The 26,708-nt window shown below is 44.6% G+C and overlaps 1 protein-coding gene across 1 annotated transcript in view; it reads left to right on the top strand.

Moving 5' to 3' along the window:
* Nucleotides 1–26,708, top strand: part of SLC3A1 (solute carrier family 3 member 1) — a 37,420-nt gene that overhangs the window by 3,961 nt on the left and 6,751 nt on the right. The window contains exons 2-7 of the mRNA XM_039232410.1: nucleotides 1,361–1,540; nucleotides 1,689–1,843; nucleotides 7,405–7,530; nucleotides 19,214–19,333; nucleotides 21,843–21,967; nucleotides 24,068–24,263. Of these exons, the coding sequence (XP_039088341.1) occupies nucleotides 1,361–1,540; nucleotides 1,689–1,843; nucleotides 7,405–7,530; nucleotides 19,214–19,333; nucleotides 21,843–21,967; nucleotides 24,068–24,263 (902 nt within the window). The remainder of the gene's footprint in view (nucleotides 1–1,360; nucleotides 1,541–1,688; nucleotides 1,844–7,404; nucleotides 7,531–19,213; nucleotides 19,334–21,842; nucleotides 21,968–24,067; nucleotides 24,264–26,708) is intronic.

The raw sequence follows: 26,708 nt of genomic DNA, 5'->3' as shown, positions 1-26,708 counted from the left end.
GGTCCCACCCAAAGTTACTGGAGATCGAAGTTACTACGCTGAAGTCTCCGATCTGCAATTAGGACTCTGAACTCGCACCACACACACGAGTACACACTATCTGCTAATTGTCCCATAAGGTTCCAAGTACACGGAGTTTCACTCCTGTGTCTCTCCTCTGCCAAATCTAGAATTCTCTTCTGTATAAATTGTTGGCTTCGCCATTGTCCAAAGGATATAGAATGCGAGTCGTGTAGATAATTGTGAATTTTCTAGGAGCCACATAAAACAAGTACAAAAGAAACAGATGAGAAATTTATTTTAATAATAATTTAATTTTAGGGGCGCCTGGCTGACTCAGTCAATAGAGCACGTGACTCTTGATCTTCCGGTTGTAAATTCAAGCCCCACGTAGGGCTCAGAGGTTACTTAAAAATAAAATCCTTAAAAAATTTTAGTTTTAATTTAGAATCCATTTTAATAAGTCATTTAAAGTATTTTGTTTAAGCCAACATATCAACATATAACCAACATACAATATTGATCTTGTATTGAGATATTTTACATTGTTACATTCCTTTTTAAAACTGTCTTTAAATGTTTATTTTTGTGTGTGTGAGAGAGAGAAAGAGAGAGAGACAGAGTGTGAGCGGGGGAGAGGAAAAGAGAGGCAGACACGGAATCTGAAGCAGGCTCCAGGCTCTGAGCTGTCAATACAGAGCCCGATGCGGGGCTCGAACCCATGAATCGCAGGATCATGACCTGAGCTGTAGTTGGACATTCAACCGACTGAGCCACCCAGGCGCCCCTACATGATTACATTCCTAAGAATCCAATGTGTGTTTTGCATTTACAGCACACCTCAATAGACTGGTCTCATTGCAAGTACTCAGTGGCCACACGTACAAATGGCTGTCATACTGGTCAGTGTAGCTTAAACCGTGTGTTACTCTTTTTTGTCCCTGGCACTTAGCCCAGCACCTGGCCTAGATTAGGTGCTCAAAAACCATTTGTAGAATAAACTTAAAATACTGTAGCCTTGATTTTAAAGATACTGTATTTAAATTGTATCTAGTTTAAATTAATTGAATTTAAATACAATATATTTTAAAACATAATCTAAAATTATAATATAGATTTTTAATGTTACATATTTATATTAGAGATCAAAGGTTATTGCTAAGAGACCATTTGATGCTACTTGTAGAACTAGACTTTTCACTAGTTTCACTCAAATTTCACATTTCACTCAAATTCAACAGAATTCCAAGTATTTCTGTTTCAATATAAATATTTCAATTTTAGGCGTATTGGCTTTATTTTTAATCCTTTGATCAAAAAGCCACACTTTATTTTTCATGGCCTTGACTTTTTTCTTCAGGTATCCAAGAGAAACTGGACTATATCACAACTTTAAATGTAAAAACTATTTGGATTACTGCATTTTATAAGTCATCCCTTAAAGATTTCCGATACGGTGTTGAAGATTTCCGAGAAATTGATCCTATTTTTGGAACAATGAAAGATTTTGAGAATCTGGTCGCGGCCATACATGATAAAGGTAAACTGAGTCTCAGGTGTGTGTGGGGTGGGGTGGAGGGTTGAGAAAAACATTCTCCAATTGCTTACTTAAAGCATTTTTTCCTTAACTGACCCACATTTTTCTAATATAATCTCTTCCTAACATTTGAAATATTTTTACTCATTAGGTTTAAAAGTAATAATTGACTTCATACCGAACCATACGAGTGATAAACATGCCTGGTTTCAACTGAGTCGGAACCGGACAGGGAAATACACTGATTATTACATCTGGCATGACTGTACCCACAAAAATGGCATGACCACACCACCCAACAACTGGGTGAGTACCAACTTGTCTGATTTCCGAAGGGAAAATGGCCAGGTCTTTGGTGATTAAACTGGTTATCTATAAAGTCCTTTTAAGGAGAAAAGTGAAGGGGCATAGTTTTGGGGAAGGGGAAAATTTCCCAAATAAATAGAAATAACCTGCCCAAGGGGCGCCTGGGTGGCTCGGTCAGTTAAGTGTCCGACTTCGGCTCAGCTCACGATCTCACAGTCATGAGTTCGAGCCCTGTATAGGGCTGAGCTGTCAGCACAGAGCCTGGATCCTGTTTCAGATCCTGTGTCTCCCTCTCTCTCTGACCCTCCCGTGTTCATGCTCACTCGCTCGCACTCTCTCTCTCTCTCTCAAAAATAAATAAAACATTAAAAAAAAAATAAAAAATAACCTACCCAACCATCGTAATCATTTGCCTTGGACTTTTTATTTCATTGTAGAACTGATGTGTTTTAGCAAGTTAAAGCCTGTACTTTCTATTAGTAGCCTCTTCCTCCCGTACATCCCATGCTGTCAGACTTAACTCCATGTCCCAATAGGTCAGGAACTATCTTGCTATTCTTGTCCCCTCTGTCTTTCTGACCATGTGACTCCCCTGTCCGATGAAACCCCAGCCCTAAACGAGCCTGGCCATCTACTCTCTCTTTGCCTGAACTTTGGTGTCTGAGTCTGCAGACACCTCACACATCCATTGTCCGCACCTGAATTGAGCCATCCAGTCTCGGGAACTTTACTCTCCAGGCCCTCTCTCTCCCTCAGCCAGCCTCCTTGCCATCTCCGCATCTCATCATGCTCAGCAGCAAACTCTACTTCAGAGGGAGAGCAGAAGTCATCAAAGCTGCCGGCTCCTGTACCTGCCCCCCCCCCCCCCCCCCCCCCCCCCCCCCCCCCCTTCCTACTCACTTTTCTTATGGCAGAGGCCAGGTCTGTCTTGTCTGGGATTACCAGACCTACAAACAAAAGTCTAGCAAGCACAGTGAAATCTGAATTTGCATCGTTTCTTGGTAGAAAATATCTCTTGGGAAGTACTTATATAAAAATTATGCACTGTGTATCTGAAATTCAGGTTTAATGGTATGTCTTGTGTTTTATCTGGCAACTCCACCCCCCTCCTGGGCTGGTCCCCCCACCTGCTCTTGTTTATGTCCGTCCTGCTTTCTGCAGAGCCATTTACCCTGGACTCTCTGGATCACCACTCTCTAGACCCTCCTCCTCTCTTCCTGATCCCCATAAACACTCAAAGAGGCTGGCTCCTGGGCGTCAACTTTTAGATGAACCAAGGGCACTCAAAATCAACACATATCAATGCTGACTCTGATCTTCTCCCTGCCAACCTCTTATATCCCAGGTTTCATGAATAGTGCTCGTATGCAGCCTGATGAACAGATTGTCAGCAATCCTGGAAGTTTTAGCTCCTTAATTTTCCTTTTTCCCAATCCCACACACTTGTTAAACTTTTTTTTTTTATATTTATCTATTTTTGAGAGACAGACTGAGACAGAGCATGAGCGGGGAAGGGGCAGAGAGAGAGGGAGGCACAGAATCTGAAGCAGGCCCCAGGCTCTGAGCTGTCAGCACAGAGCCTGACGTGGGGCTCGAACCCACAAACCATGAGATCATGACCTGAGCCGAAGTCGGACACTTAATCAACTGATGCACCCAGGCGCCCCAGCCACACACTTGTTAAAATGATTATGATATTAACAAGCATTTACTAAATGCTTACTATGTGCCAGGTTCTGTGCTAAGTGTGTTATAGTCATTCCTTCATTTAATCCACCCTGCAAGCCTAGGAGTTTTAATTCCTATGTCGCAGATGAGCAGCATTAAGTACCTTGCCGTCAGTCACACAGCCAGTAACTAAAAGGGCTAATGACGGCACAGTCTGAAGATACAGTCTGCTTTTAAAAATTGTTGCCCATACTTCCACGTGGATAATCTCTTGCCTACAGGGCCATAACAGCCTCCAGTTTCTCCAGCCTTCCATCCGTTCTCCACTGTAGCCGACATTGGTTTTTGTTTGTTTTTTTAGTATAATCGTTGATACAGGGGTACCTGGGTGGCTCAGTTGGTTAAGTGGCCGACTCTTGATTTCACCTCAGGTCATGGTCACACAGTTTAGGAGTGTGAGTTCCACTTCGGGCTTCTTGCGGACAGCACAGAACCTGCTTGGGATTCTCTCTCTCTCCCTCTCTGCTCCTCCGGTACAGGCACTCTTTCTCTGTCTCTCAAAATAAATAAATAAACGTAAAAATACTTGATACATACCAAAATATATGTAATATATGATAGATGTCTGAAAATCTTGTGGCATAACCATACAATGGAATACTACTCAGCCATAAAAGGAATGAACTATTGGTAACAGGCAACATCATGGATGATTCTCAAAAGGACTATGCAGAGTGAGAGAAGCCAGCTGGAAGAGTACATATTATCCCACTTACATGAAATTCTAGAAAATGGAAACTCATCTGAAGTGACAGGAAGCTGATTAGTTGTTTAGGGATGGGAAGGAGACGGGAAGGAGTGGGAGACGGGGCCAGGAGGTCCCAAGGATGGATATAGTCACTATTTTGATCCCGGTGAGAGGTTCACAAATGTAACATACGTTGAAACTGATCAAATCATACACTTTAAATATGTGCACTTTATTGTGTTAATTTATACCCAAATAAAACTGTTAGAAAATATACGTAATATGTATGTAAGCTGGCGGAAGTAATAATATAGTGAACATCAATGAGCCCATCCCCAATTACAAACTTGAACATTACCGACACAGCTGAAACCGCCTGCGGGTTCCTTCCCGTCGCTCCCCACACCTCCTCGTAAGGAGTGACCACTACCTCTGATCTGGGGGTTTTCCCAGTCCTTGCTTTGTGTTTTTCCTATGCTGCTTAGGCTACACATTTTCAAAAGATTTGTTATTTAGTTTCTTCTGTGTTTGGACTCTTATGATAAATGTCCTGTTGCATGTAAATCTCCTGTAACTAGCTTTTTCACTGTTTTTATATTCATCTGTGTAGATTCCGGTAGCTGTGGTTTATACATTTTCTTTCTTTTAATGTTTATTTTTGAGAGAGAGACTGGGCAGGGGAGGGGAAGAGAGAGAAAGGGAGACAGAGAATCAGGAGCAGGCTCTGTACTGTCAGTGGAAAAAGCCTGATGCACGGCCTGAACTCACAAACTCCGGTCCTGAGCCAAAGACCGAATGAGCCAACAGGCCCTATACATTTTCATTGTTATGTAATATTCCACTGTGTAAATATTCCAGGATTTACTTATCCACTCTTCCACTGATGGGCAGTTGGACTGTTTTCAGGGGGTTATTTTGTTTGTTTGTTTGTTTATTATTTATTTATTTTTCCTATTACTAACGATGCCATGGTAACATTCTCATTAATCTTTCCTGGAGTGCACGTACAAGAGCGTCTGAAAGGCGGCAGCTACCACTTAGCTCCACCCACTCGTTGCCATGGCAGTGTGGACCCAGTTTGGAAGACCAGGTCTTCCAATTAAAAAGATTTATGCAAAATCCTCAGTTTGTAAATGTGGCCCGGATGTTTTCTTTAGCCTGAAATGAACAAAAGTCCAAGCTAGAGCCCTGAAGAACCGTCTCATTGAAGGAACCATGCTGACTTAAAAGCAGCAGTGAGAGATGTCGTCAAGTCCTCCAGGAATCTGGAGTCACAGATGTGAGCATTCCTAGAAAGAGGAAATCAGTGCCAGTGTCCAACGCTTGAAGTTGCTAGAATTCTTTTATTTCTGAGGGCCAGAAGGGTTTTGATTTTCATTATTTTATTCTTTTAGAAGGGTTTTTAAGTCAATGTCTCTACTGATTTTCTGAGGATACAGTTTAAATATCCACTCTACGTGGCTTCAAACGCCAAGAGCAATGGAATGTATCTTTCTCCCCAGTTGACCATCATTTGCATTTCTTCACAAACAGGAGTCCGGAGCCTGGATAGAAGGTTCAAGAAATATGTTAGAAATATTTGCTCTTTAGGTTCTTTCTGGGACTCGACAGCTCCTCTCCCATCGCCCCCGCCCCTTCCCCCAGGCCCATGCATCACTGCCACCCACCTGCGTCCTCACCACCAAACTACACAGCACACCAGCTGCCGTGGGGCCCCGAGGCCCAAGTGGGGAGCAGTTTCCTTTGGTCTCAGTTTCCAGTGACCTTTCACCCATGCGCAGACTTGCCCTTCCAGACAAAGCTGACTTCCCATCTTGCCGCACCCTGGCCCTGCTGTGTCCCCACTCTCAGTGGTGGGGACATTGCTGACTGGGCTCTTGGTTTGGGGGGTCCCTTCTGCTTCCCCACTCTTCCCTCTGGCTTCCCACTAAGGGGCCTGGGAGGGCTCCACTGGCCTTAAAAGGGGCCCAAGCCCCATCTCATTCTGATCTGCACCACTCCATAGCACTGGCCACAGCAGGGGCCAGTGGGGAGGGGCGCTCAGCTCCCAGATGCCCCCAGCCAACCTGTGTCTCAGCAGGTGTGGCTCACACCCACTTTTCTTCCTTCCCACCTTGCTTCGTCCTTACTCAGTCAAGGCCAGACAGTCCCATTTGGGGCACAGGAGGGATCTGAGCCCCCAGCCTTTCTAAGTGGGCTGGAATCTATTGCAGTGAGGGAAATGCCGTCCACCTGTTATCCAGGAGGCCCTGATAACCCAGGAGGCCTCAGTTTCCCTGAGGCAACCACCTCGGGTGGGCTGGAGCCACTGTCCCACCCCATCCGCTCCCACCCTAGGGCCTCAGTTTCCCCTTTCCTCACAAGGGACTAATAACAAGAAACTAGCCTTGCTCACTCCTACCCTTCTCCTCCTCCCCATCCCCCAAAGTTCTGGCTCCATCTTTCCTCTGTTCACAAACTACCCCTAGACAGGATGGTGTTTTGTTCCTTTTCCGTTCTTAGACACCTGTCATTGCTCCCATGACCACCAAATGCTTGTCCTCATTGCTTTCTCCTGTTCTGCTCTCATCCCTCTTCTCCAAGATGCTCTTAGGGGGAGTGGCCTGGGGCAGAGCAGGCTGGGTTACCCACCACCCCAGTCCCAGGGAAAGTGTGGCCCTGCCCCTGGGATGCTGAGGCAGAGTGAGGTGGGGAGAACCTGTATTAACCGTTGAGGGTGTAGGGGCCGCCTTCTCCCCCTGTTCTGCCGGGGAAGAGGTAGCCATTATTTGTCCCAGCCCGCCCCTACCCCCCAATCTGGTTTCCTATTTGTAGTTACTTGAATTAAAACAATGTCCTCTTCTGGAAAAAAAAAAAAGTCTGCTCCTTAAATTGGCCTCGCTCTGCATTTGAGAACACTGATTTGCTATTGCGGTTGTTATGAACAGCTTCTGCTGTACAAATATACCCCAACCACATCTGTGTGGCATTCAGCCAGTGGGTGACATTTTGAAGGACGAATTTATCCCGTGCTCTCCCTAGAAGGAAAATCCCGAGGATCTGTACCCTCAGCCTGTACCGGACCAGGGACGGCAACGGTCATTTCTTTGTGGGCAGTGACATTACATGGATGCTAATAAGTGACCTGCTGTTTTCTGTTTGCTAGTTAAGTCTGTACGGAAACTCCAGCTGGCACTTTGATGAAGTACGAAACCAATGTTACTTTCACCAGTTTATGAAAGAACAACCGGATTTAAATTTCCACAATCCTGACGTTCAAGAGGAAATAAAAGTGAGTATAGATACCCACCCAGACTTCTCCATTGCACGGGTGCTTAAGTGGAAACTCGATACACTACGTGTTGAACAGTGATTGTTCAGGCAAAACCAAGTAATATAATTAAACTTTGGGATTATGGAGTCTGATGCAAATATTAGACCCTCAGACATGCTCTTCCTTCCTTCCTTCCTTCCTTCCTTCCTTCCTTCCTTCCTTCCTTCCTTCCTTCCTTCCTTCCAGACAGAACAAGGGATGGAGGAGGGAGGCAGAAATACCTAGTAATGTAGCCCTGAGGTACCCCTCTGCCTGTGGTGATGAACGGATGCAGTGAGGTGCGCGAGAGCGTGGGCTCTGGGGTCTGAACCTGCGTCTGGACCCAACCCCACTTCTGCTACTGTGGGCTTCTGAGTGGAATATGGGGCTTCTGTGTCTCCGACCCCTCATCTCTGAAACACAGGTGAAGGCAGTATCATGGGCTGTCTGCAACATGACGGGAGGTGTCCCACGCACGGCCTTCCGTATCCAGGTCTTGTTCTAAGCACTGCGAATGCAGCAGCGAATAAAGCCTGCTCTTGAGGCATTGCTTGCAAACCAAGGGGAGGGCAGACAGTAACCAGCTAAATATGGAACATGCCAGACAGTCCCTGAAGGTAAGGGACATCAGAGTGCCAGGCACAAGTTCGTTTGGAGCCATCCCTATGTTGAGGTTCTGTGTGGACAAAGACCCGACGTTGGAAAGGGAGGCCTGTGGGTATTTGGGTGAAGAGGATTCCAGGCAGGAGGAAGAGCCAGGGTATAGATCTCAAGGTGAGAGGCTGGTGCATTGTCACCAGAGACAGCAAATAGAAATGCAAGATACCAGTTAAATGTCAGTGTCACATAAACAACAACTATTGGTATATATTATGGTATCCGGGACTACTAACACACTACTCCTTGTGCATCTGAAATACAAACTTCGCTGGGTGTCCTGTATTTTCTCTGGCAAGCCTACCCGTGTGCTGGAGTTACATGCGGGGAGTCTGGCTGAGATCCAAAAAGTGGAGGGGGGAGGGCCATGAATGTTGCTGTCAGGGATCCACACCGAGTCTGCAGCCCCTCACAGGAGACTCCCTGTCCGCGCCCACCGCATGGTGGTGGCTCCAGTACCCAACATGATAAACGTTAGCCGTGCTGCTGCTGCCGCCGTGGCTGTCGTGGGCAGGAATTTAGGTTAGTGGGGTAGAGCTCTGGGGTAGGTAGGTGGGGAGGGGGCCTGAACAGGAGAGAGAACTGTGGGGCTCTTTCTACAGCTCACCAGGTCAGCTGAAGGATGAGGATGCAAGGTGCCACTTGGAGTCACTAAGGGTGCCCACCACCCTTAAATTTGTTCTTGTTTTGTGTTTATTTTTAAAAAATGTTTATTTTTGAAAGAGAGGAGGGAGAGGCAGAGAGAGAGGGAGACAGAGGATCTGAATCGGGCTCCGCGCTGATAGCAGTAAGTCCGATGCCGGGTTCGAACTTAGAAACTGTTAGATCATAACTTGAGCTGAAGCCAGATGCTTAGCCAGCTGAGCCACCCAGGTGCCCCTCTTGTTTTGTTTTTAAATAGTACCTCTATTGAGATATAATGCACATAAACATAAAATTCACCCCTTTAAGGGTATAGTTCAGTGGTTTTAGTATCTTCACAGGGTCGTACAACTGTCACCACTGATGTGACGTTAGCTTCACACCCATGACAAGCCCCATATCCGTTAGCAGACGCTCTCCATGCCTCCCTCGCTTCCATTGCTGGCAACTGCTAATCTACTTTCTGTCTCCATGGATATGTCTGTTCTAGACATTTCATATAAGCGAAATCATACAATATCTATGTATATGTCTGTGATATGTATCTATATTTAATAATTTGAGAAACTGCCCAAATGTTTTCCAAATAAAACGCACCATTTTCTGTCCCCGTAGCAATGTTATGAGGGTTCCGATTTCCCCAAGTCCTTGTCAGTACTTGTTATCATCTGTATTTTTTTTTTAAATTTTTTAATGTTTTTTATTTATTTCTGAGAGAGAGAGAAGCAGCGTGAGCAGGGGAGGGTCAGAGAGAGAGGGAGATACAGAATCCAAAGCAGGCTCCGGGCTCTGAGCTGTCAGCACAGAGCCCGATGTGGGGCTTAAACCCACGAACCATGAGATCACGACCTGAGCCGAAGTCGGGCGCTTACCGACTGAGCCACCCAGGCACCCCCCTTTGCCCATTTAAAAATTGTGTTCTCTCTCTATGGTTGGTTTTAAGAATTCTTTTTCAAGTTTATTTACTTTGAAAGAGAGAGAGTGTGAGCGGGGGAAGGACAGAGAGACAGGGGAAACAGAATCCCAAGCAAGCTCCTCACTGCCGGCACAGAGCCCCACATGGGGCTTAAACCCACAAAACCATGAGATCATGATCTGAGCCGAAGTCAGATGCTCCATGGACTGAGCCACCCAGGTGCCTTGGTTGTAAAAAGTTTTTATAGGGGTGCCTGGGTGGCTCAGTTGGTTAAGTGTCCGACTCTTGATTTTGGCTGCGTGTGCTCTCTCTCTCAAAATAAATAAATAAACTTTACAAAAGTTTTTATAGGGGCACCTGGGTGGCTCAGTCGGTTAAATGTCCACCTTCAGCTCAGGTCATGATCTCACCGCTCATGAGTTTGAGCCCTGTGTTGTGCTCTGTGCTGACACTCAGAGCCTGGAGCCTGCTTCAGATTCTATGTCTCCCTCTCTCTGCCCCCGCCCCCCTTGCATTCTGTCTCTCTCAAAAATAAAGAAACATAAAAAAAAAAAAAAAAGAATTACACACACATACACACACACACACACACACACGGGATGCATGATTTGCAATTTTCTCCCATTCTATGGGTTGTCTTCTTGCTTTCTTGATGGAGTCCTTTGAAGCACAAGTTTTAAACTGTCTAATTTATCTAGTTTTTTCCTTTTGTTTGTACTTTAGTGTCATTTAAAAACCATTGCCTACCCCAAGGTCATGAAGATTTTTTTATGTTTTCTTCTCCTCGTTTTATTGTTGTCGCTCTTACATTTTAGGTGTCTGATCCACTTTTAAATTATTTTTTATGTATGGTGTGAGGGGGTCCAACTTAATTATTTGGCATGTGGCTATCCAGTTATTCCCACAGCAGGTGTTTAAAAAAAAAGTTATTCTTTCCCCACTGAACTGTCTGGGAACCCTTTTGAAAATCAGCTGGCCATATATGTCAGGATTTATTTCTAGACTCAGTTCTTCTCTGTTCATCTGTAGGTCTGTTCTTGTGCCAATACCGCAGTGTCTGGATTAGTGTGGCTTTATGGGAAGTTTCAAAACTGGGAAGTGTGAGTCCTACAACTTTGTTCTTCTCTTTCAAGATTGTTTGGCCATTTTGGATCCTTGTATTTCTTTTTTTCTTTTGGTGACCAAGTATTATTATTTATTGAAGTATAGTTGACATATAATGTTATGTTAGTTTCAAGTGTACAACATAGTGATTTGACAATTCTGGACATTACTCAGCGCTCCCCACGATAAGTGCAGTTACCATTAGTCACCATACAACGTAATTAGAATATTATTGACCCTATTCCCATCGCTGTGCTTTTCATCTCTGTGACTTGTTCTATAACTGAACATTTGTACTTCTCAATCTCCTTTATTTCTTTTGTCCATCTCCCCATCCACCTCCCCACTGGCAACCACCAGTTTGTTCTATTTATTTATTTTTTATTTATTTTTAATGTTTTATTTATTTTTGAGACAGAGAGAGACAGAGCGTGAGAGGGGGAGGGGTAGAGAGAGAGGGAGACACAGAATCTGAAACAGGCTCCAGGCTCTGAGCTGTCAGAGCCCGATGCAGGGCTTGAACCCACGAACGTGAGATCACGACCTGAGCCGAAGTTGGAGGCTTAACCGACTGAGCCACCCAGGTGCCCCTGTTCTCTGTATTTAAGTCTGTTGTTGTTGTTTTGTTTTTTAGATTCCACATAGAAGTGAAATCATATGGTATTTGTCTTTCTCTGTCTGACTTATTTCACTTAGCATAATGCCCTCTGGGTCCATCCATACCGGTGTAAATGGCCAGATCTCATTCTTTTTATGACTAATATTTGTGTGTGTGTGTGTGTGTGTGTGTGTGTGTGTACGTGTGTGTGTCCTCACCACATCTTCTTTACCCATTCGTCTATGGATGGACACTTGGGCTGCTTCCATAGCTTGGCTGTTGTAAATAATGCTGCAATAAACATAGAAGTGCATGTATCTTTCTGAGTTAGTACTTCTGTTTTCTTTGGGTAAATATCCAGTAGTGGAGTTACTGGATCATATTCTTTCCATATGAGTTTGAGGACCAGCGTGTCAATTTCTGCTATGCAGCCTGCTCCTGGGACTTGAATAGGGACTGTATTGAATCTGGGCATCAGTGTGGGGGAGTATCGCCATGTTAACAATAGTAAGTCTTCTGATCCAGGAGCACACGATGTCTTTCTGAGTGTTTAGGTCTGTAGTTTCTTTCAACATTGTTTTGTAGTTTTCAGTGTGTAAGTCTGGCGTTTCTTTTGTTAAATATATTCCTGTAGACTCCTTAGTTCTAAGGCTGTTTTCACTACATATGTTTAATGTTTCCTAGGATTTAGATGAATTGCTTTGGGATCTGTTCCAGAAGTAGGCACCTTGTCAGGGCAGCCTCGTCTCTTTGGGGTTGGGGAAAGAGGGATGGAGCAGGGTGGTAGACATAGCTCCTAACTAGGGTTAGTCTTAACCTTCCTTGCTGGAATGTGGACTCTCTCTTCTTCGCCAAAGATCATTTGCACACCCCCACCTGTACCTTTCCCCGCCCCACCCCCCACACACTTTTTGGGCATTTACTTTGTGCCAAGTGCCTTACCTGGATCATCTCATATAATGCTCTGAGCAAGCCTTATTTAGGAGATTGCAGGATGATATTACAGAGAAGGAAACTGAGGGTGAAAGAGGTGAAGTCACCTACCTGGGGAGTGACAGGGCAAGAGTCACACCCAGAGTCCATGCTCGTACCCACAACTCCACTTCTGACTTGAGGCACGCCTGTTTCTGTCTCTGTGCTTCACTTTTCCTACAGTTTTTCAAGGGGTTTCAGATGGAAATTCATAAATGTGGTGTGATACCTGGGTGGCTCAGTTGGTTGGGCGTCTGACTTCGGCTTGGGTCATGATCTCATGGTTCGTGGGGTTCAAGTCCCATATCAGGCTCTGTGTTGACAGCTCGGAGCCTGGAGCCTGCCTCAGATTCTGTGTCTCCCTTTCTTTCTGCTCCTCCCCTGCTTGCATTCTGTTTGTCTGTCTGTCCCTGCCTGTCTAAAATAAATAAACATTAAGAAAAGAAAAAGGGGCACCTAGGTAGCTCAGTCGGTTGAGTGTCCGACTTCAGCTCAGGTCATGATCTCACAGCTCCTTGGTTTGAGCCCCGCGTTGGGCTCTGTGCTGACAGCTCAGAGCCTGGAGCCTGCTTTAGATTCTGTGTCTCCCTCTCTCTCTGCCCTTCCCCTGCTTGCACTCTGTCTCTGTCTCTCAAAAATAAATAAACATTAAAATTTTAAAAAATGAATAAATTAAAAAAATTAAAAATTTAAAAAAGAAAAAAAAAGAGATTCATAAATGTGAATATAATCCAGTTGGTTTATCAGGCAGTGGATTTCTCCAGGCTCCTTGTGGCAATAGGGATGGATTGTCTGGAGATGTTTAGACAAGTGTGATAAATTTTGTCCAAAGGTGCCAGCCAATACATTAATTATTTCTGGACTGTTCCAGCTGTTCCCTTACAGGCATCCAAGTAGTGGAGTGTGTGAACAAGAGCCTTATTTTATTAAAAACAATTTTTTTAAACATTTTATTTATTTCTGGGAGAGAGAGAGACAGCGTGAGCAGGGGAGGGTCAGAGAGGGGGAGACACAGAATCCGAAGCAGGCTCCAGGCTCTGAGCTAGCTGTCCGCACAAAGCCCGACGTGGGGCTCGAACCCACGAACTGTGAGATCATGACCTGAGCCAAAGTTGGACGCTCAATTGACTGAGCCACCCAGGCGCCTCAACAAGAGCCTTATTTACTCATCTCAACAGAGTGAGATTCCCCTTGGGATGAATCGTTACTGCCTCCAGTTGAAGATGAGGCTTTTTTGTAAGGCTGGTATAGGAGATTTACTTCTAGAACTAAATAAGAAAGGTCGAGAAGCTGTAAGGAAGGCTCTTTCCTGCTGGAAAGGGACTTTTCTCATGAAGGGGACTGGCACCCTCCAAGCCCCCCAGCAGCACTAATCTCTGCAGTAAAGCTAAGCAGGTTAATTATTTCAACCCAGAAAGTTTGTGGTGGGGAGGTATTTGGAATGACTCCTGCTTGCATACCAGCTCGCACTCATGGAGACTTCATGCTCCTGGCTCCCATCAGATTTCAGCTTATCTACACAGTGGGAGGCACGCAGGGGACACACAGCACAGAGCACCTTCCTCTCTCTCTACTCCCTCTTAGACTGGCCTTCAGGGGACTTGACTCTGCCCTGAGCCTCTCAGGGCTTGAGTGCGTTTACCTCGTGAAGTCTAGAAGCCTTCTTGGGAGAAGGTGGAGTCACGTTTGTATGGTATTTTGTACTTTTCCGATCACTTTGGGTTTTATGCGCTCTCAAATCTCTTCTTTGCCAAATGAGGGAGCAGAGAGCTGGGTTAGCAGCAGAGCAGGGAAGAGACTCCACACAGCCTGGCCCTCTGAACGGTGTTGGCACTGAACCCGCCACGTGGAAATGTTGAACGCCGGAGTGTGGGGTCCTGCGGAGTTAGCGTGTTCATGGCAGCTGGGGACAGGGAGCCCAGTCCCCCAACCCCCCTCCTCCACATTGGCAGCTCAATTAAAAATAAAATGTACTCACTGCCTGCTTAACAAACCAGCTCTGTGCTTGATGATAGTAACTGTGCCTTTTATCGCACCTCCTATATGCCAGGCACTTTATTATAAATCCTTAGGTCATTTACCAGGACATACGATGCACTGACCACATGCCAGGGATATGATGGTTGGTAAGCTAGACACGCTGTAGCTGTCTTGGGGCTTAGATCCCGAAGCGGGAGGCAGACAGCACAACAGGCAATTGCAATAAAATGCACCGAGTCTGTGATCATAGGAGGTAGGAGCTTACGGGACAGGCGGCTAACTTGGACGCAAGCAAGAGAGAGCAGAGAAAGCTTTCAGACGATGCAGTGATACCTAATGGATGAGGAAGGCCGAGCCACGTGGAGGGGCCCGGGCGGGAAGGTTTAAGCAGAGGGAAGGCATGGCTCAGGGCCCACTGGAGGGGCTCGGAGTTGTCCAGTGTGGCGAGACATGGTGTACCGAGAGGGAGGTGGCTCGATGAGACTCCATGAGACTGAGGCAGGGGGGGCGCGGTGCGAGGCGAGGCTGCGGTATGGATTTGAGTTTACAGGTCTTAGGGAAGTTGTTTTCCGTTTGCATTTGGGAAGTCAGTGACTGCGGAGAAGGAGTGCGAGTGGGGCAGGTTTGGAGGCAGAGGGGCCAGGGCAGAGGGTGGGGCATCAGGAAAGGAATACTGGGGGCTTTGGAGCATGAGGCGGCGTGGGGTTGCAGGGGTATCATCAGGTTAGAGAGGAGTCTGGTGTGACGCTCAGATTTCGGATTTGAATGCAGACTGGCAGTGGTGCTCTTTCCCAAGATGGGAGACAAAAGGTGAGGAGGGGGCATGTCTTAATCACGGACAGTATGACATCTGAGATGTCGAAGTAGTCAATGGAAACCTGGATATAGGGACACGGAGCTTGGGGGGACATGTCTGGCTTAGAGGTAAAACTCTGGGATCTGTGGACATGTGGACAAGGCCTACAGAGGTCGGGCAGGTAATGTCAGTGAGAGCGCCAGGCTGGCAAGATGAACAACGGGCTCCCTTGCAACTGAGCTGGAGTTGATTGTTGGCATGTGGCAGTAAGGGCCAGGAGTTGGCAGATCTTCCTATCCAAAAATAAATAAATAAATAAGTAAATAAATAAATAAATAAATCAAGCAAGCAAGCAAGCAAGCAAGCAAGCAAGCAAATGGGTGCCAAAGGGTTCCAGTTCTGGTGCCACCACGTACTAACTCTGTGACCACGATCAAGCTACTTCCTCTCCCCTGGCCTCAGTTTCCTCGTTGGTAAAACAGGAACAATAAAGGCACATACTTTATAGAGGCGATTGGGGATTAAGTGGTTTAACTGTCTGTAAGGCCTTTAGGACAGGATGTTCCTTGTTATTTAAATACTTGTTAAATAACTGATAAATGGGTAGATAAGTGAGTAAATACAATGTTGTGAAATGAAACAAACAGAGAGTGTAAGAGCCCCCAAAGTGCTAATATTTAAAGGACTGTGGAGTGGGGGGGGGGTGCACGTATTCGGGAGCTAAGGGATGGGAGTGTTTCGTATTTCTAGAAGTCGAGTTTAGTCAACAGGGTCAAACATGGTGGAGAGATCAGGTAATATAAAGACCCAAGTGTGAATTGACTCTAGCAGCAATACCTTATTTGGTCTCCACAGAACCTCTGCCAGGTGGGTATAATTTTATGATTGAGGAAACCAAGGTCAGCGAGGTCATGCAGATGCCCTAACGCACAAGGCTGGATGGGAAGTGGGGAGATGGGATGGTACCCGGATGGGTCAGACCCTGAGCCCATGATCCTTCCTCTCTGCCCTGCTCCTGGAGGAGTTAGCCGTTTTACCAAGATTTCTGAACAAGAGTAGGGTCAATTTTCTTCCCTTTGCCTAAAAGCAGAGAATATAGTTTTCTCTCTGTACGTCCAAAATATTCTGTATAATCTCATTCCTCTTTGAGACGGACTGAACCTGGGGTTTATTTCACTTTCAAGATGATGTCTTGCAGATCGTCACCTCTAAGAGCAGAGTTTTTTTGTTTTTTGTTTTTATTTCTCAGACTAAGCCTTTTAGGTAAATAGGCCCAGTAACTTTAGTCATCTCAAAAGAAAAGTTGTGCCTCAAGTTTTCGTGAATCTGGATATGATACTAGTAATGTTGAATCGGTGTCTTTTTTACTCAGAGCAGTAAGGAGAAAAGAATAAAAAGGTGCCTGGTAGAAAAACCAGGACTCTGTGATGTCATGGGAGTTATACAGGAATCGGGGACACAATGTACTGTCCCCAGAGTCCCATGGTGCCTCCGTGGGTCACCCAGACCTGCCAGAACTAGGCTCTGTGCCCATTTCTGCAGCCAGCACCCTGGGAGGGCGTAAATGGAGTAAAGAGAGGGTTAATGATTAAAATCTGGAGCTCCCCTTTCTCACCTAGTTGGGAGAATAAGTAGCACAAATATTTTTCAAGAGCACAGTTTGGATTATCGGAGTGAAAACCACAGCATTTTTACAATGACTCAAAAATAACCATCCAGCTTTTGCCGTTCTGTCTCTTCAAACAATCATAGTAGCTCTGGCTGGACTGAAGTGAAAACACTGTGAGGGCCAGACACCTTTGCCAGGGTACACATTTTGCATTTTTTTTTTTTTTTTTTTTATGGCTGGGTCAACCGTTAGCAACGCTAACTATTCCCAAAGGCAATAAGGACCCCATGAAGAAAGTGAGATTTTTTTTTTCTAGGAGATCAGTGCTCCAGAGCTTAATGTTTCCCCACATTTCTGTCAGAGGTGGCTTGGATGGATTAGAGCTATTTGCATCTCACCCCAACCCTGATCCACCTCCTGGGTTCTCTATTGTCAAGACCGGCGCCACTTGGGGGTAGACCTGGGCGGTATGGAGTCCGAAGCTTGTGAGTTGAATTGAGTGTTTACTTAGACCGGGAGAGAAGGTGAGTAGGAAGGGGTTGGGGTTACTGAGGGGTCCTGAGCTTCAAGTTGGGTTAGCCTCATGCTGAGCTGACCCCTGGAGCCACTGAGATGGTCCTGTTGACTTCTCTCTCTCAATCAATAACCAACTGCCCTCACTTCCTGCCTTCCTGCTGCGCTGACCTCCAGGGCAAATCCTGCTATTTCATCTTCCTGTACGATCATGTGCCTCTCCTTTAAAGCTTTATCCTGGTTGTGATTTAAATATTTTACATTACTATTAAATATTTTACATTACTATTTGATGTCTAGTTGGGGATTCTAAATAAATTCAGGAGACCTAGGACAGCAGCTGTTGTATTTTGCTCATGGCTGTAGGGTTTAGCTAAGGGCCTGACCCATAGTTGGAACACGAATACTTACTGAATGAATGAATCTGGTAAGAGTAAAGAGGCTAGTAACAACACATTTGTGGGTTTTGTGTGGGTAGAGCCAGCTTAAGGGTATTTGGTTCAGTTGTGTCTATGCTAAGATTCTAAGTCTATGCTTAGATTTGAAAGTTTTTTTCAAGCTTTGTTAACTCAAAAATGTCCCATTAAAGGGACCTGACTTCAGCAGTATCAACCCTTGCAGTTAGCCTGTAAGAAACCCCGAGACCCTTGAAGTACAGCATTCTAGGGACCCTATATTCACACGTACATAAGAAAAACATGTTGTGTTTTAGGGGGTGATAGTCTTTATTTGGGAGCTATGGCTCTGTTCTCCATAAATTACTTAGTCTAGTACTCTGAGTTGTGGGCTGCTCTGTTCTAAAGCGGTAAGTACATTCCTGTAAAACCTTCCACGCGGTAAGGGCTGAGCTGAGAGTGGGGAGAGCCACTGTCCCTCTGCAGAAGGGGGGCTCGTGGTTGGTGCCAGAGTAGAGCCAGCTGGGAGGGGTGGGGAGACCTAGTTCCTCTGCTCTTCACGGCCACGTGGTGCTCCCAGCTGCCCCAGGACAGGCCAAGTCAGTCTCGGCCTCTGTGCTTAGCCATGCTGTCCTACAAACAGTCCAGAATGTTCTTCCTAAGCTCACTCCCTGATAAACTCCCATTGGTCAAGGTAGAACTCTAGCTCTTCTTGTTGGCGCCCACCCATGTTAAATTTGATCTTCCTGGAGCCCCAACAGCCCTGCAAACAAGGAGTCTCCTCTCATGATGCTGAGGTGTACCCCACGTGGCATTATTAGGTAAACTTCTCATGTCTCCTGTGTCCCCAACTATTCTGTAAATGCCCTGAAGCTTGGGGACACGCCGTCCTTTAGTGTCCCAATGGTATCACAGCACCTTCGACTTATTTGGGCTTCATACTGTGTACTTTCAGCCCATGACTGGTTCACTAAGGAGCTGGTGCTGTGGTCCGAGGCAAGGGAAACAGAAATGAAAGCTGCCATCTTTCCTTCTAGAATCTTCCACTCTGGTGGAGGAACGTTTCATGACCTGATGCTTAGCTGATTATTTTCTCTGTTGTAGGTGACCTTTAAGGCACTTTAAGGTATGCGGGAGGATATGTTCCCAGTTTCCCCTCAGTCTTTTCACTGTGGTCTCAAATTCCTTCATCTTGAGTGATTCTTTAAACTTTGGAAACATGCTCATGATGTCAGTTACAAATGTAATATTCTGAATTCAAATTTGAGGGAAGTATGGGGGTCCATAAATGTAGTAAGAGTTATGTTAAGCTGCTGCTATGCCCAAAAGATACCACTATATGAGTATTGTGCTTATTCTGTATGTGGAGATAGAGGGCTTTCTTACGGTGGAAAGTCAATACGGACAGAAACTTTAATTAAGCGTTATGAGAATAATGCATAGTTAATGTAACCAAAGCATTTTGTTTCTTTGTGTTCAGGAAATCATACAGTTCTGGCTCACAAAGGGTGTTGATGGCTTTAGTTTCGATGCTGTTAAATTTCTTCTAGAAGCAGAGCATCTGAGAGATGAAGCCCAAGTGAATAAGAGTCAAATACCGGTAAAGTTTTGTTTTAAACATTGTTCCCCCACCCTCTGAAAATGTCATCAGAGTGTTTCCTTTTTTTAGCACGAGACACCAACGACCAGAGAGGAATCTGAGCCTATCTATAGGAAGTGATTTAAAAAAATTTAACATAGTTAAGTTTATTAATATATGCCTTTGAATTTTAAAGCATAGTTTTTTCTTCTTTTTTAAGTTTATTTACTTTGAGAGTGAGAGATAGAGCATTGGAGTGGAGGAGGGGCAGAGAAAGAAGGGCAGCCGTGGAGCCTGACACAGGGCTCAAACCCACGAACCATGAGATCATGACCTGAGTCTAAACCAAGAACTGGACACTTAACTGAGCCAACATGATCCCCCAAGCATAGTGGTTTTGTTTTGTTTTGTTTTAAATGAATTCCACACCCAACATGGGGCTCACACTCTCAATCCCAAGATCAGGAACTGTATGCTTCACTGACTAAGCCAGCCAGCCGCCCCCATCGAAGTGCTCTGAATCATTTTCTTTAGAAGAACAGAGTTGTTTCAAACGCATATGCCTAGATGTTTCCTTCCATTGGTACCCTCTGATGTAGGGCATCCTTGAGGAGTACTTTGGAGATCAGGGTTCCAAGGGCACGGGCTCCACCACGGGCTATGACAACTCACTGCGACTGTGTCATCTCACTCAAGCTCAAGTGGGGAGGCCTAGGGTTCCTGAGCTGCTTTTGTAGTCACGAAGGACACACAGAAGAGCAGGGAACACACCTGCTGAGTGCCTGTGTGCTGTGTGGTGTTTATTGAGGACGGTCCGTTTAATTCTTGCAATAGTTCACAAGAGACTTTTCATGGTCCCCATTTAGAAACTCTTGGAGAACTGAAGTTATCAGGAACGGAGATGATAAAGAGAACTACAAACCAAGCTCGTCTTACTACAGATCCTGGGCTCTTTGTGCTTCCACAGCAGTGGTTCTCACCTTTCCCCCCATGTCACACGAGATACAGTAATCAGGATGCCACTCTACTCTTCTGGTTGACCACCACTCTACAGTCACTCTATGTATGGCTAAATTGGGGTCCTAAAATGGGTTTCAGAATAATGGATTTGTAGATTTACACAATGGAATATTCTACATCAGTCAAAATAAATGAATTACGGTGACACACAACAATATGGGTGAATCTTAGCAGTATAATATTTAGTGAAAAAACCCCGAGGGGCACCTGGATGGCTCAGTTGGTTAAGCATCGGACACCTTGATTTTGGCTCAGGTCATGGTCTCACAATTTAGAGTTTGAGCCCCGCGATGGGCTCTGTGCTAACAGTGCAAAGCCTGCTTGGGATTCTTTCTCTCCTTCTCTCTGTCACATGTGTGCTTTCTCTTTCTCACAATAAATAAGAAAAAATAAGACCCTAAGAGTATTATATATAGCATGCTACCCTTTACATGAAATTCATATGGTTAGTTATCAAGTGTCAAGCTTTTGTCCTGAGTAATAGATTTATGGGTACTTAATAATATCCTTAAACCAAATCAGTTAACTAAAAAAAGTTGGCAATGCCTGGACTAATTATGAGAGCATGTCCTGAACCAAAGGCTATGTTTTTGGGGAGGTGCAGGCCTGGGAAGCACCTGATTTTCAATAGGGAAAATGAAGACGGAAAAAGATGATATATTTGATAGTCCCAAAGAGAAGTGCATATACTTGGAAAGAGATCTCAAAGTGCCCTTGCTCACTATGAGGAGATGTCGTAAGACAGGCCGATATTTCCGGCCATGACAAATGATCAGAACAATGGGTTTTGTGTATTACCCAAGACCAACTGAAAGAAAAAGTGATTTCAGGAAGAGGCCCAAGACTCCAAAAAAACTTCACTTGATCTAGCAAGCAAGTTCACTTATTGAAAAGGCGCCCACTGAATGGATGGCAGTGTAGATCCATGTCCTAACCCAGATTTATGACCTTGGCTTGTGTTAGACATAATCTTTTACTTTGGATTGTAGAGTATTGTAACCCTAGAAAGGCACAGAAGGAGTATCAGGAAAAATTACTGAAACCCTGGCAGTGTTTATTTCCCACTTCAATCCTTTTTTCGGTTACACTCTGGATGATAATTTTGTGAGCTGATAAAGTACAGGTGTAATAAAGAGCTCTATATGTTTTCTTTGCCTTTAAGCACTTATGACAATTAAATGTTTAGGAGAAGGATTTTGTTCAATACATTTGTAATCAGTGTTTAGATATTCAGTAAAATTGGTTTACTATACTTAATAATTTAAGCATCAAATAAAATCATGATAGTCATTTTAGTATACGTACTGCCAAAGCGAGCACCAAGTCGTAATAGTCATGAATGTTATTCTCCAGCTATCAAACCCTGTGAGCACTTAAAAGTCCTAGGATCATCCTTCAGCACATATGCCTCGGCTTGAGCCCTCTGAAGAGACAGTCTGTGTTCACATCAGGCCAGCTATAGGCATCTGAAATGTGCAATGATGGTAACCGTGCTTCTCGGTTTCCGAAGGACACGGTCACACATTACTGGGAGCTGTATCATGACTTCACCACCACCCAAGTGGGAATGCATGACATTGTCCGGAGCTTCCGGCAGACAATGGACCAGTACAGCCGGGAGCCTGGGAGATACAGGTGAGCACAAGACACGCTTCTGTTCTTCACGGGCATAGGGTGTGATCTATAGCTTATCTTTCACAGCCAGGCATTCTCAAGAGGCTCAGGTTATTGAACAACCCTCCGTAACTACAGTGTATTATAATTCGGATATGCCAGGGCCTGGGACAGTCTTTCATGCTGTTTAACTTTGCTGATTTTCAGTTTCCTCTTTTGTAAGGTAATGCCCAGCACAGTACTTACCTCACAGAATTTTATGAAAATAATATGTAGTCTAAATGTTAGTCACTATTCTATTTTTATCATTAATATTTGGCCTGTTAGTGTCCAGTATGAATCCAAATGTTTCAGCTAAACTGCTAGTACATCACAATGATTAGCAAACACAGGTTTGGAATCACATGGGCCTACGGTAGAGTCCTGTGTAACAGCGTGTGACCTTGGGCTGGTTCACCGACTCAAGTCCCACTTTCTCATCAGTTAACGGGTGATAGTAAAACCCCTTTCGGGGTTTGTGAGACTGTAGGAGATAATGTATATGAAGCACTTAAAGCTGGGACACATAATAAACACTCAATAAATCTCTTCCTATGTTTATATAGATCACCCAGTAGCATCAGCAGAAGGAGTTAAAGAAAAAAATTTCTCCTCCTTAAAGTAGGTCCTCTGATTGCTATCCCCATACTATAGATGAGGAAACTGAGACTCTGGGCACAAAGGCAATGGTCGCTCGCACAGGTAGTAATGGCAGGGATGGGACTGGAACTGAAACACTTGGGCTCCGGATACTGTGCACTTGTTTCAAACAGGTAAAGTCAGCACTGACGTGAGGCATTTCAGGCTAATGTCTTTCCCTAAGTGTTTGTAAGTAAGCTCTACAACCAACGTGGGGCTTGAACTCATGACTCCAAGATCAAGAGTCATGTGCTCTACCAACTGAGGCAGCCAGATGCCCTAAGGATGGGTTGTTTTTTTTTTTTTCTTTTTTAGAGAGAGAGCAGCAGAGTGCATGCGCGGGACTGTGATCTTGTGATCTCAAGGGTTAGATGCTTTTTTTTTTTTTTAAGTTTTTAAATGTTTATTTTTAAGAGAGTGTGAATGGGAAAGGGGCAGTGAGAAAGGGAGACACAGAATCTGAAGCAGATGCCAAGCTGTCAGCACAGAGCCCGATGCGGGGCTCAAACCCACGAAGTGTGAGATCATGACCTGAGCCGAAGTCAGAAGCTTAACTGACTGAGCCACCCAGGAGCTCCCCAAATGTTTGGTTTTTAATAACCAGGGGTCATCCTGATAATAAAGTGAGGCTTTATAGGGATTCAAATAAAAGGGGAAGGTTTTTGGGAAAACCCCCTCACATGATATGCAGACATACACTGCAGATTATTATTATTTTAAAATGTTTTAATGTTTATTTTTGAAAGAGACAGAGCACAAGCAGGGGAAGGACAGAGAGAGAGACACAGAATCCAAAGTAGGCTCCAGGCTCTGAGCTCTCATCACAGAACTCAATGTGGGGGCTCAAACCCACGAACTACAAGATCATGACCTCAAGCCGAAGTCACAAGCTTAACCGACTGAGCCACCCAGGCGCCCCATACACTGCAGATTCTAAGCTTGAGGAGAATTGCCAGAGAAAGTCTTCCTGGAAGTTACTGAGTTTTAATCAGATTTAGAAAGAAAGGACAACAGTGACTAAGATTCAGATGTATTTTTTTTTTAATGTTTATGTATTTATTTTGAGAGGCAGCATGAGGCAGAGAGAGACAGGGAGAGAGAATTCTAAGTGGGCTGTGTGCTCAAGACCGACATAGGGCTTGAACTCAGAACACTGAAATTAAGAGTTGGGATGCTTAACCAACTAGGGCACCCAGGCACCCCCAAATGCATTTCTTAACTTTTAGACACTGCATAGCGCTAGGCTAGTCCTTGGGTTTATTGTCCATGAGAAACGAGAAACAGTGCGGTGAGCCGGCATGCCATTACTTGGCCATCTGGCTGCTTATGCTTCCTAGTGAGCCCAGCTGGACGTGGGTAAGAGTCACAGACTGAAGGAGCCACGGGATGCTTCTCAATCTCCTGACGGGCTCTGAGGACACTGCACACTGCCAACTCTTCCAGGTTCATGGGGATTGAAGCCCACGAGAAGAGCATTGACAGGACCATGATGTACTACGGGTTGCCTTTTATCCAAGAAGCAGATTTTCCCTTCAACAATTACCTCAGTAAGCTCAACACTCCTTCTGGGAACAGTGTGCTTGAGGTGATTGCATCCTGGATGGAAAACATGCCAGAAGGAAAATGGCCTAACTGGATGGTAAGTCCTCACACCTGGATCAGCACATCTGGGGCTGTTGTGTTTTTAAACAGTTACCTCTAACACGAGGGCTAGGTCTGTAAGGAGCGTCCCCTTTCCCTTCGCCAGTGACTCTTTAGTGAGCCAGACCTAGCCCGGCTTCTAACCAGGTTTATGTCATTTTTCTCCATTCTTTTCCTTCTGGTTCTCAGACTAGATAATATCCATTGATCGGTCTTCAAATTTGCTGATTTCTCTGTCAGTTCAAATCTGTCCAGCCCTTCTCGTGAGTTTTTCCTTTCAATGTTCATACTTCTCAACTCTGAAATTTCTTTCTGGTTCTTCTTTGTATTCTTTTATTGATAGTGTCTATTGGATGGGACACTGACCTCAAACTTCTTTGAACATGTGGATAGTAGTTGACTTACATGTCTTTGTCCACTCGTGCAGTGTTAGGCTTTCCTCATCCACATATTCTATTGACTGCTTTTTCTATTATGGGGTATATTTTCCCATTTTCTTTGCATTCCCTTTTGTTGTTGAAAACTGGATATTTTAAATAATGTAGTAATGTACGAACTCTCATCCCGCTGTTTAAATAACGTAGTAATGTACAAACTCTCTTCCCACTGTTTGTGTTGATGGCTGTTTCTTTAGTGACTTTCCTGGATTAGTTTTGTGAAATCTGTGCTCTTTGACGGGCGTGGCGGCTGATGTGTCTGGTCAGCTTATTGTCAACTAATAATTTGGAGAGATTCCTGAAATGTGGCGAACCATGACGTCTCCCGGCCTTTGCTGAGGGTCTGTGTGTGTGTGTGTGTGTGCACGCGCGTGTGCGCAACACTGGCAGGCAGTTGGTAGTTCTACCTCAGTCTTCACTTTCTGCTTGCACGGAGGTTCAAGGTTAGCCAGAGATGAGAAATTAGAGCCTTCTGAAGTCTTCCCAGGGTATCTGCACGTGTTCTAGATTTTAAGACTCTGTCAGAGCCTTTCAAAGGCTCTTTTGGTCACTCATTCCCCAGCGTTTAAGGTTTTTGGTCAGTCTCTGTTTAGCCCCAGTTGGCAATACCACCTCAGGGAGATGTGATGTTAAATAATTGTTGTTGACTATTTCTGGCCAATACCTTGGGGACAGGGCATTTCCTTAATAAAGAAAAAAAAATACAACTAAGAGTGAGTGCTGGAAAGGTCAAGTTGTGATAGTTCTCTAAATGGAGCTTCTGGTGAACGCTAAACCTATTCTGCCCTCCTAGGGGCTTCTGGTTTTCACAGCTATGGGAGTTGCAAGACTGAGGTTTTCAAGGCTATTGTAGATCTGGGAGGCAGGAGTTCAGGGCCAGTTAAAATGACACAAAGCTTGCTGTTTTTCTTGAATAAGTACTTCTTAGATTACTGAAAGCCTTTAGTTTCCAGAGTTCTGAAACAGTGATTTCTCCTTATATTCATGGCAGAGATTTTGGAGATCTTTCCTCCACCATTCAACAAGGGCCCCCTATATTTCCAAATTTTATAGTGGAATTTTAGCACTTGTATTTTTCATATACTGAGAGGCTCCACTAGCTTAGGTGACTGGGATCTCTCTCAGCCTGTGAGAGGCACCGATCTCTCTTCATTGCTGTGAACTACCTGTGCATATATTTCTTGATTTCAGTTCTGAAAACGAAAGTGCTCTAAGTCCAGAAAGTTTGAGAGACCATAGGGTTTCACAGCAAATGCTCTCAAGGTAATGAAAACAGAGGTGGTATTTGACTTTTCTGACCATAAAAATAGAAAAATAATTGACAATGGTCTATAAAAAGATAATTGTAGATAGTTTTCAGCACATCTAAAAAACTGCAAATCCTTTTTTTCTGAACTGTAACAACCAAGTTCTCAGACTCAAAAGGAAAGGCTGGTTTTGCATTATATCCTAATTTGAATAAGTGATGTAATGTGTCAGGGAACTTGTTTCGTCATTGTAAACTGGAGAGACTACCTGACGGGAGGACAGCAATAAGCTATAAGGAAGGTGTGAAAGACTTTTTTAAAAAGCTTATTTCTTTAAGTACTCTCTACACCCCATGCGGGGCTCGAACCTCACCCAAGACTGAGTTGCATGCTCTTCTGAATGAGCCAGCCAGGTGCCCTGAAAATACTTTTTCAGTAGTAAAATTCCATGCTTAGCATGGGCACATGGGACCGAGCTGTGGTTTATGGAGAGAACTGTTAGGTGATTTAAATAAACTCTTAAGGACTAGGTAATATGTAATATAATATGTAATTAGCGCATTCAGCATAGAGATACATTAGAAAATGTCCTCTTGGACTGTGTACATTTCTCTATAAAAGCAGATTTATCTTTAAAATTTGTTTGGAATAGTTCAAGTCACACCCACCCCAGAAATCTCTCCTACCTCTGTCCCTTCCACTTGTTCCCTCCTTGTTGTGGCCTCTATGGGGGAAACACTTTTGTTTCCTGTCTGTGTT

This window comes from Hyaena hyaena, unplaced genomic scaffold, assembly GCF_003009895.1.
Source record: "Hyaena hyaena isolate Hyena2069 unplaced genomic scaffold, ASM300989v1 scaffold_64, whole genome shotgun sequence".
NCBI lineage: Eukaryota > Metazoa > Chordata > Mammalia > Carnivora > Hyaenidae > Hyaena > Hyaena hyaena.
This window is presented reverse-complemented; position numbering and strand designations above follow the sequence as displayed.